The sequence below is a fragment of the Protopterus annectens genome, chromosome 5.part0, assembly GCF_019279795.1.
Source record: "Protopterus annectens isolate FY-2018-M chromosome 5.part0, PAN1.0, whole genome shotgun sequence".
NCBI classification, from domain to species: Eukaryota; Metazoa; Chordata; order Ceratodontiformes; family Protopteridae; genus Protopterus; species Protopterus annectens.
Genome location: NC_056735.1, coordinates 1,165,879,775 through 1,165,891,546, shown reverse-complemented (window position 1 = coordinate 1,165,891,546; position 11,772 = coordinate 1,165,879,775). Strand labels below are relative to the sequence as shown.

Sequence of the window (11,772 nt, the reverse complement as noted above, 5' to 3'; positions counted from 1 at the left end):
ATTATATGAATGCTCTGATCTGTAATAAAACTTTATACTTTTCTCCCCCACAATGAATGAGAAACCTCAAATGCATTTGGCAATATGCATTGTGTTTACTGCACTTCATGTGTAATGCAGTTTTGCCCCATATACCTTCTTTTCTTGCAAAAAAAAAAAATACATAGTGTTTGAAATATACCTGCATGTGCTACAAAAGTCTCAGACAAATGCTCCTTTTGTTTTAATGATATTTTAACTTTATTTTTGGGGCTTCAACTATACTTTCCCTTCTAATATGTAAATTTTGGGTAATTTCCTATTAACTCCCATAAGTCTTCATTAACTGATTAGTGGGTCTATATTACAACGTCGAACTAAAACAAGTTCGAACGTTATAATATCAAACCCTAAAGTCCGAAAGTGGAAAATAGCGAAGCCACGGTACATCGACTTTTTTTTTCCAGGGAAAAAATTGGTGGCCCATTTTCGGGGCTTTGCTATTTCCTCCACTGTAGTGCGATCTCTGATTTGGTATATTTAAGTAGGGGGTGGGGGGGGCAGAGCCCCCCTACTTCAGTTTTAAGTTCAAGGTTTTTTGTCTTGGAACATTTTTTTTTCCCCCTGGGAAAAAAATCGCTGTTCTGTGCTTTCAGTTTTGTTGGGTTTCAGACATATGGGTTCAATATTACAACGATCGAACTTTTGTAAGTTCGACATTGTTATATAGACCCTAAGTAGTTTTTTTTTTTTTTTTTTAACTATTGATTGAATAACCCAGTACCATTATGCACTTATTCTTAGCAGAGCTCAATCCCCAAAACTAAAGTTTTTGTTGATTATCAATCTTCCCCATCACACAATAGTAGGCTGTCGCTGTGCAATGGCGTTTTCCTTCATGAAATTCTACCATCTAGCGCAAAGTTGTACATGAATGTTCTCCTATTACCCTCATACTTTGGGTTCATTTGTCTTAGAATGGGGATCTAATGGAACATCAAATCTGCATCTCTTAAACTTGCAAGTGCCATCATCTTGGTGGATGGGTTGCAACAGTCCTTCTCCAGGCAGCCTCTTATCTTCCCTCTTCTATGGTGACTGTTACCCAGTCTAGGAGTGGTTGGAGCTTTGCAGTGGGAAAATAGTTCAGGGTGCGTGAATGGTAATGTAAGTTTCCCTGCACCTCAATATACTGGAGATGAGCAGTCATTCTGACACTCAATGCTTTCCACCATCTCCTCCAAGTGAGTGTTCTGAGCATGTAAATGGACAACCATGGAAGCTGTATAGTATTTCAGCAAATGAGGTGGAACACGATACAACAGGCTATTTGTATGTGTGAGTTTGTGTAGAATGTTTCTTGTCCAGCAGCCATTTTCTGATCGCGTTAGATATCCCTCAAAAGTACAGTACTTGGCAGACAACCTGAGTAGGTGCTTGCTGCTACCTCATAAGTGGTCATTCAGCTCCTCTAACCGATAATGGAGACACTCCTGTCATCTGTTTTCATCTTTAGCTAACCCCAACTGCAAGAATTCTCTCCTTCATTCCTTTACCAGGGAAACTTCCATGGAATGCTGTAGCCCACATGCCACCAGCTAGACTGCTTTGTACTTTTTTCCCAGTTTCTTTGACAAAACGTGTAGAGAAAAATGTTAACCAAATTCAGTCGTCTTCTCGCACCTCTGCAAATATGGTTACTTCTGAAACCTCTGGTAGGGGACCTTCTGTTTGAGACTAGTATAGAATCTGCTGTCTCATTCATTGGGCATACCTGGGCATTTTTTGAGGTTCTCTGCTTGGTTTTATCTACTTCATTAGTTCCTTGTCACTCTGCCTTTTCAGGTCTTCAGAGAAGCAGCACAAGAAGACTTGCTGGAATATTTTTTTTTTTCCTGTGGGTTACTTCTAAAGGCCCAGTTACCACTTCTGCTCCTACCTCTGCTTTAATTTATCTAGCAAGTAATTTTGGTACTGGATTGAGTTACTGTTCAACTGAAGTTCATTTGGCAGTCATCTCCAGCAAAATTGTATTTTTTTTCCCTACTTGGTACCCTTGGAAATCTTTTGAAACTTAAGAATGTAGTTGTCTTTTATATTTGATCAATAACAATGTGATGTAAATTGCCCTGAATATATGTTGTAACCATTATTGTGGCACACTACTTGTGATCATAGGCGCATGGACTGTTCATGTTGTGGCATTATACCACCACACATTCATTTGTCACCAGTGCTGTAAGCCAATTTTCCTCTCTTCCCACAAGATGGATGAGCCACCATTGGCTGCTCAGTCCTACCCTCATCTGCCCTGTCCTTCTAGTGCCCTTGCTAATATTTGAACACTGGTTGTCTGAGGTGCAGTCAGTGCTTTATCCATCTGTGCCATGGGCCCAGGTTGGAATTACCTGTCATTCGTGAACATTTTGTTTGAAATATTTAGAATTTCTTTTTGTGAGGGCTTCTTCCAAGATGGCTGCACATAAATCAGCAGGATAATTAGAGCTCTACCTATCTAATGGATTAAAATCTGTTGCTGCCTAGTTGTTATACTGCCTGGATACCAGCAAAGAAGTAGTAGTATAGATAAAGTAACAGAAAAATCAACCAGAAAAGGAGGAGGGAAAGCTATAGTGGGGAACAAGTGGTTGTTTCTGCTTTGGCACAGGAGTTGGCTTCTAGTAGATTTGCAGAAAAAAGGTAATTAAACTTACTATGAGGTGGTCAATTACAAAAGGCTGGAAAAAGATTAAGCTAGCTATTCAGATGAGCTTTTTAAAACTGCAGAAATCAAAAGTTTGAAGTGAAGAAAAGGCTGGCTGAGTATGAAGCTTTGCAAGAAGAGCTGTCTCAAAAAAAAATAGACAAAGCACTTAGAGAAAGCCTGAGATTTTCTGCTGTACAAGAAAAACTGGAAGGAAAAGAATATTGATTTAAAAAAAAAACAAGCAACTAGACTGGCATTCTACAGCATGATTTGTTTACTGAAAGGCCACATCTTGTGTATGCTACAAACCTGGCTTTGAGAAGGCAGAGCCCCTTCTGCTTGATTGCTCACTCTTTGATGGCTAAACTCTCTCCAATTCAATCCTTAGCCTGTTTTGCACCCAAAAATGTTTCTTATCCTCTGGGGGGGGGGGGTACAGTATTCTGAAGACAGCTGCTTATAGCAGTTATCTCATACCTACTTCTCCACATTCCTAGATTGCCGGGATAAACCTACTCCTCTTCTGCCTGGTGTGTGCAGTGAATAGTTTTCATGAATATTCTGCTGTCCTCAGTTTTTAACACCTCTCCTTTCTGCAACAATTTTTGTCAGGAGCAACTCCCTTCCTTCTGCATGTATGATTTGTATCTGATGTAATATAGATACTGCTTTTCATTCTTTTGACAATTAACAAAGCCTATAAAGAGACCTCGCCATTGAAACGTTTTCCATTGTTCAGAAACAAAATGCTTGACTGAATAAAATTACAGAAGCTGACTAGAATTGTCAGGATTGGAACCATAAACTGATGTTGGGAGATGGAGATGATCGGGTAGAAGATCAGCAACATTGTGAAAGTAGTGAATAAATTGAAGACTTCAAAGCATTAGTCTCATTATATGTATGAGTAGATGCATAAAATCTGTCATTTTGACTGTTAAATTGGGTGAACTGTTAGACATATACCCCACTGTGTCTTTAATGTTTATAAGGACATTGAAAGGATTAAAGAAGCAACTGTAAGCAAAAATCTCTGTCCTTATTTGTATACAAATTTTCAAGAAGTGGCATTTTACATTGTAAAGTTTTGTGTAGGGTGCAGTGAGAGGTGTTTTAAATGTGTGATGGGGGAGCATTATCAGTGACCGTTTTACATGCTAAAGCAGGAAAGTTCTTCACTGCATTTGTGGTGTACCCAGGCTTTACACTGTACCAAGGTAAGAAAGGCTGTAAGAAAGCAAGTGTAATAGTGGTGTGATATTGTGCTGTTGGGTTGGAGAATGTAAAAATGTATTGATATTGTTAAATTTAGAATTAAGGTAATCTCCACCGTGTATTTTTTTCCAGGGGTAGGTTTGCATGTATGTGTTTTGCAAGTAGGATTGGATGGTGGTTGTGGTTGGCATGGTGAATAGTGTCTTTCTTGTGTTTGCAAAGTCGTTGAATATTTTTTCATAGCAAATGCTCCCACTGGGATACAGACAATTGTCTACAAAAGGTCTGAACAGTGTGCTGTGAATTAAATTTATAAAGATTCTTTCATGCATCTGTAAAGCTGTTAAGGGGGATGCTACTCTTACTTAGCTACAAGCTGTCTATAGGTGCAAGTAATTGATCAAGACCTCTGAATGCTCAAAATGTATGAGATAGAATGTAATTTAACATTTAAAAGAACATTGGCAATGACTTCAATGAAAAAAAATACGTGAAGTTTGGAACTGTGGGAAGGGAATAAGTTATGTAAGAAGTAGTCTCCCCAGCAGCCTTAATGCAGTTAATAGAATTTTGCACAGTCTATGTAAAGGTAGGAGGTGCACTTTTTTTCTTGGGGTTAACGGTTAGTTAATGTTTCATGAAAGCACGTTAGCTGTTCTTGCATCTGGGAGGGGAATAGAAAACAGAAACCAGACTGTGTTCTGAATTGCACTTAATGCTGACATGCACTTTTATCATAGATAGCATTATGGCTTATTCAGCAATTAATTTGATTTGGATGGAAATGTGTATGCAAATTTGACAAAGGATTTGAAGGTGGACATTCAGCAGATTGTCATGGACAAAGGAAAAGTGGTGTAATGCTGATGAAGTTGTTTCTTGATTGAAGGGAGAGAGAGAATGACAGATTTGTGCTAGTAAGTATTTGACGGGTGTATGATTACATGTTCTACATATATATTCCACTTAAAACTGCTGCTATGATGCTTAAGAGAAGTTGGGAAGAGAAATCCACTTTCAGAAGGGAATATTTTTTGTGGTGGGGGACTGGAGCTTGATTTACTTTAATGCGATGCATTGGGAACCTAAAGGAGGCAGTATAATAAAAGAGAGTGGCTTGTTGACGAAATATGAAAATATTTGATATGAAAGATAGAAGCTCAGAATTTACATATTCCTTAAGATATAGAAAGTGGGCTAGACTGGATAGAAATTGTACATCACTGTAGCATATGTATTTAATTGAAGGCCTTGACACATCCAATAAATATTTTAGGTCCTGTACTGTTTAAATCTAAGATAAAGATGCAGGGTAATTAAGTGAAAATGAGACCCTGCTGCTTCTCTTTTTTTTTTAAAAACAGGCACATTTTATTTTATAGATGTACAAAGTTAAACTAGCTCTAAAGAAAAATGTACAAAAAATAAATTCATTAAAGAAATAAATTTATAAATATCACAGTTGTACTTAGTAAGTTCAAAAAGTGAAATATTGGTACATATTACAGAAAGCAATTAAAGCAGGAAATTTATCAGTATAGATATAACTGCATGTAAGCAGTAGAGAGTATTAAAAATTGGGAGCTAAAGTAATGAGATATGCATCTGTAGTCATGCTGATGTGAAAGTTGATCAGGGAAGAAGAACGCATTTAAAGTGGCCATTTTAAGGAATGGATAGTAGAAGTGATTTAAAAATTGTTAGAGAAATCGTTTCTTCTAAAGGAGATGGCCAGTAAGTAAGATAAAATAAAGGCAGAGTTTAAAACTGGGTAGAAATAAAGGAGAGATGGAAAAGCAGTAAATCAGAATTATTTAGAGGGGTTGATAGACTGAAGTGTTGCAGAATAAGAAGAGAAACTATGCTAAAGGTAACATGAGGATTATGTGGATAACCTAAATAAGGTGGTTGCTGTTAAGCACCTATTTTTTGATAACTCCAAAGCACAAAAGCTTTTAGCAGAATGACTTTGGTACCAGAAAGCAGAAGGGATTGTTGCTAAACTAAAAACTGTGACAAGAAAAATAACCAGAGATCCCACAGAGTTATTGGAGCTATTTTGGAAATAAAGAGTATGTATAGCATTGTCGCCTCACAGTAAGACGTTGTCCTGTTCGATTCTCAGCTAGAGCGTCTTCTGTGTGGAGACATATGTGAATGGGCGTACCTTCGTTGAAGGTTGTGCGTCAGGGCCGGCAACTCTGCACATAAAAATCTACTGCCAATCATTAGCGGACCAGTGTTCCGCTGTGGCGACCCCTAACCGGGAAAAGCCGAAAGACGCAACATAAAGCAAAGGAATGTGGAAACCAAGAAAAGGCACAAATGGAAATGTCTTGTGGAAGACTTAATTGTGCTAAGGTTAGAGGAAGACTAGTCTTGACAGTAGCTAAAGGCAGGATGATATGAGAGAGAAACAGTGATGTAGGATCAAATCAGCAAGAATATTTGTAGGAAGAGCTAGTATTCTTGTGGAAGTTTGGAAGATGGGAGAGAAGAAAGTGATAAAGATCTGGATGGTTTTAAGTTTTTTAAAAAAGGGGGTGGGGATAACATCATCTTGGAATACAGTTGTAGTGGGTGTATTACCCAAAGAGGATATAGACCCTTCAGACCCAGCTTTTTTCAATTTTAAACTACGATTCAGGTGTCTGTATTGGCTAAGAGAATGACAAAGATGTTACCAAAAATGATAGACCTAGATCAGTGTGTTTTTGTGGAGGGGAGGCAAACATTTGAAAGCATTATTGGAAAATGATGTTCAGAGTGAATGTAAGAAAATGCTGCTGCTGTTGGAGGGTCTTGATGCAGAGAAAGCATTTTGATAGTCAGCTAGGATTTTATTGAGCCGGCAAAGGTAACATTTGAATTTTCTGATACAATAGGATTAATTAAGAGAATATATGAAGGGATAGAGATGAGAATAGGGTTCTCCTCTGACAGGTTGTGATCCAAAAGAGGAACACTGCAGGGGTGCCCTATGTTTTAGAGGCCAAAGGAAGTAAGAGAGACATTTCGGGATAAAAATGGTATGGCAATCAAGAAAAGTCAGTTTTATTTGCAGGTATTGTCCTGTACCTGATAAATGCAGAAAACACGTTGATGTTGTGGAATATTTTGAGAGTTTCAAATCTCTTCAGGGTATAAAATTTAATGGTAATAAAATAAAGGCTATAGTGATAAACTGTGCATCTACACATGCAGCATCTACATTTAAGTTGATATGATATTTAACTGTATTGGGTATTAGTAAGGATTCTATTATGGAAGCTAAGGATATGTTTGAGTAGACCAAACCAAACAAAACAAAAACTGAGAGGCTTGGAAGCTCTTGATGTATAGCAAAATACAAGTAGTGAAAATGTTTAGTCCTTTTAACTTTATATACAGGTCAGGCATGTTACCAACCAGATGGAAATATGAACAATAAAGTTGAAGGGGTTTATTTGGGAGGGGAAGGAGGCAAGACTTAAAATGGAGTAAGTTGCATCTCTCCGTAGAAGGTGAATGAGGATCATGTGATTTGAAAGGCTACATTGGAGATGCACAGAAAAGGTTCATATACATAACAGTGTAATCAGATGATGATGAAATCAAGGGAAAGGGAGTTTGAGAGATGAGAGTACGATTTTGGATACTGGTCTTTATGAATACAATATTCTGTACTGTTCTCTGTAAAGTATTGTAAGAACTAGGTGGAACTAGTGAAAAGATTGCAAGTAGGCATATAGAAAATAGGCAAGTGGAATTTACAGGAGAAACTAGCAAAGGAACCGCAGTGTTGTAGCAAACAGAGAGGAGAGGGAAAGGTAACAAGAGTGAGAAGGCCAAACAAAAGTGTGCACTGCAGGTTAGATACTGCCTTCTTTGCCAGGGATTGATGTTGATGTATAGGCAAAGAAAGGGTTAGGGGACACTTACTAAAAATTCTACCAGATCTGGTCATTTAGAGCCCATAACAGTAGCTGCTGTTTAGGGGATAATTGGTTTAGCATATAAAATATTGCACAATAACTATAAAAATCTGAGGATGTTTGAAAAAAAAAATGGGAAGAGACTGGAAATGGAGTAATGGGAAGACATCTGTATGGCTCCCACCTATGCAACAAAGTTCAGAAGATTTAGGATTTTTGTTTGGAAATGTTTGCACAGGTATTTTTGTACTCCAGCCAGACTTTGGAATTTTTTTTACTCGCATGAGTAGCAAATGCTGGAGGTAAGGAGAGAGAGATCACTGGGAGCATGAATTTTTTAGTGCAATGAGTTGGCAAATTCTAAAAAGAATTGCCTACAGAGTACTTTGTCAAAAATGTTGGTGGAGCAAATAGTTGTGTGACACCTGATCTAAATTTACTGCACATGGTACTCTTTCTAAGTTTAATTATACTGGTTGCCAAAAAAAGCAATTTACTAGACAATGGAAATTAAAATGTTTCTGTATTGACTACAATGTATAACTTTCTCTTATGGTCATGTTGTAAATATGAACATTTTTGTGTCTTTTGTAAGTACAAAATGAAAATAAAAGTTACTGAGAAAAAAATTAAACAATTTGTAACTGAAGTACTGGATATTGTACAGGAGATGAAGTGGAGGTAAGATCTGTAGAAAATGGAAGAATCAAATTACGTAGAAATAGAATTTGTGGGAATTTTACATGCATAATAATGCTCAGGAGAAGGAGTGAGGTTTAAGGGAAAGCAGGAATTGAGCAATTTCATGTAATGCTAGAGTGAATATTTTTATACACTTTGCATATAGTTAATCACTGGTTTATTTACTATTAATGCAAGTGTACCTGTGTCGGGTAAATTGTGATTTTTAACAGAGGTTTTTGGGGAGAAGTTGAAAAACTTCTGTTTGGAAGAATATTACACCATTTTTGAGTCGCTTGGGAAGCATGCAGTAAAAGGCTTGATGCCGCATTTGGTACATTTGGAACTGAATTTTCCCACCTTAGTAGGATGTTGCTTTCAGTTTGCACATGCCAGACTAAGAGACGGTGGGTAAAGATCATGTTTAAAATGACAAAATTAGCTTTTTTGCATAAAATATTTGTATGCATCCCTGTGCATGCGAACATACACTTTATTTGTACATAAATTCATTTCAAACCATCTTTTTCAGGAAATTAAGGTTTAAAAAAGCTTCCGAGCATGAAAGTTTGCTTGTGCCATATTTATTGCATTAATATTAATAATGCTGGCAGGAGGCATGTACAGCACTTTCGGGGATGAGTGTAATTAGAATTGATTAGCATGACAAAATGATTGAGACAATTTTTAATTGTACGGCTTGTCATGGAAATGTTCCATCTAATGCATCTTGTCCCCCTTCATTATGCAAGTCTCCTGTGTTTCAGAGGTCTTTCATATAATAAGTCCTATTATTTTGCTGCACATCTTGCACATTTTATCTAGCTTGCATTATTTGCCTGTACTGGTTTCCATTTGAGTCAGAAGTATAATGTTTTGCATAGAATGTATGTGTCAGAAATGTGGCTTTCAGGCCTAATGGGTATGTTTTTGTTTTATCCCCTCTTTTATGGAGTGTGTAGTATGTATTAAGTGTTTTGCAGAATTCTGTGCTAATGATTGAGCAGCCTTGGCAAGGCCTACATCACTTATTTTTTTAATCCTTCCAAATGCTGTGGGCTTCGAATGCTGTGACAGGAATGATCCCCATTCCTGGGTCAGGGTGCAAGTTGAGTTTAAAAAGTTAGTATTGCTTCAGTCTTTAATGTTTGCTAAGAGCACTCTTCTCAGCATATGTAATGTACCCATAATTGCATTGTTTTTGCAGTCCATATGGAGTTATAGTCCTGGTGGTGTAGCATATTAAAGAATGTTTGAAAATCCTCTGTCTGGTTGTCGCTATCCGTGTGTGTGTGTGTGTGTGTGTGTGTGTGTGTGTGTGTGTGTGTATCTGCTCTCTTCTGTGCTTGCATATTCTGGTATTTTGATATAATTGGCCACACTGATGGAAAATGAGTTGAACTTGTGATTCACTTTAGGCAAGATGAAGATTTGTATCTTGTCCCCATGTTATTCTCTTGGATATAGCCGTATTTTATTTTAATTGCATTTTAAATTGCTTTGAAATAACATATGAATATTAGGTTTGTTATTTGACTTCTCAAGATTTACAGGATTTATTTTGTTTTGTAGTGGTCTGGGGAGAGTGTAATCATTCCTTCCACAACTGCTGTATGTCACTGTGGGTGAAACAGAATAACCGCTGCCCTCTCTGTCAGCAGGACTGGGTCGTTCAACGGATTGGCAAGTGAGAGCAGCGACATTAAATTTTTCGTGAAGTTAAAAACTCTTCATGTGAACTGGAAAGGAGACATGACAAGAATGCATCTTGCCTACTGCAATGTCTGTTCTGTGGAATTATGGCTATGTTGACATTTAAACTGGCAATTTTTTACCAGCAAGGAAACATGTCCGCAAAAGGCTTTTTCGTAGTAGTGTTTTGACCGTGCCTGTAGATTGTGTACTGAGCATAGGCCAAAGACGCCTTTTAATGCAGTCTCATGAAAACTATTGCATGTGTTTATCATAATTTTTGTGGACTTCATATATTTTACTGTATAAGGCATTGACTGTTCAGAACAATACGCACCTTTTTTTCTGTACAGGTTTAGCACCCTTGTATCAGGAGCTATATTGAGTAGCATCCTGTTGGAGCAGTGGTGAAATTCAGTGTTTTACAACTGAATATTTGAATTGTTATAGATAAAATGTTCCTATAGCTTGCATGACGGAAAGTAATGTGAAAATGTGCAGTAGGAAGTGGTGTTTGCTTTCCGCCTTCCACCTTGTCAGTCTTATGAATGCAGTGTACTTCACTATGAGGTTATTTTGAGCTGGCCTTTATAGTGTTGTGGGGCTTCAGGAGATGGGAGGGGCACCTTCAGAAAAAAAAATTTGAGGTGACTTTAAAACAGGTAATTTTCTTAACAAAGGTATGAAAACTGCAAACACACAGGCTGTAGTTAAGTGGTAATTGTAAACAGAAAAGAAAGGTGATAATGCACTTGAGACTAGTTGACCCTTAAAGGTTGTCTGTAATCCCTGAGCCTCTTAAGTCTGACTAAATTGGTGAAGTCTTGGGTTCAAAACTGATCTCCAAGTATGGTGATGCTATTTAACTGTTTTTATTTTTCAGTCCCATAAGCATGATGAAAGAAAGAAGCACCTTGAATTGTTATTGCTGTTTTTTAGGTGTTCTGGTCTGAGGAAAAGTCAGTTCAGCTCTTATAGGGGACAGCAGTCCGTCTGTACCCCCCAGGGGGATTTGTTTTTAATAGGTTGTTGATCCATGTTGTGACCTGTAGCATTACCTCTTTGTATACATAACATCAGGCTGTTAATTTCCTATACAGCAGTTGTTCAATTTTGGAAGTTGTATTTCTGTTTTTGTTTTTATTTGGGTTTGGAGTACAGACCATACCCCCCTCCCCCGCACAATATAGAACATTGGCTTGTAAAGGGTATTTGTTTGCACAATAGAAGTCTTTGAAATAAATGGAATTTTGAATTGATACAAAAACTGCTTAAAACACTGAAATATTGTTTAGAATTTCTACTTATAAATGCTTGTGAACACTTGCATCCTAAATTGTTGTAATGTATTTTTTTTAATTTTATATTTGTAGGATTATTCATCTTTTGTGCTGTAATTATTTGCATAACTCAGCAGCTCATATATGGTTTTAGCGAATAGTTTTATGCTGCCCTGTGAAAATGGATTTTAAATTTTAGCACGATTGACATAGGTTCATATGTAGGTACTAGACTATCGTCCCAAGGGCCTACGTAAGCCTAGCCAACAAGGTTCCCTGACTTACGCCACCCAAGAAAGTTATT

The 11,772-nt window shown here is 37.4% G+C and overlaps 1 protein-coding gene across 1 annotated transcript in view; it reads left to right on the top strand.

Moving 5' to 3' along the window:
- RNF7 (ring finger protein 7) overlaps positions 1 to 11,524 on the top strand; it is a 91,338-nt gene extending 79,814 nt beyond the window's left edge. Inside the window, exon 3 of the mRNA XM_044071010.1 lies at positions 10,069 to 11,524. Coding sequence (XP_043926945.1) covers positions 10,069 to 10,187 — 119 coding nt within the window. The 3' untranslated portion in view covers positions 10,188 to 11,524. The remainder of the gene's footprint in view (positions 1 to 10,068) is intronic.
- Positions 11,525 to 11,772: the final 248 nt, after the last annotated feature.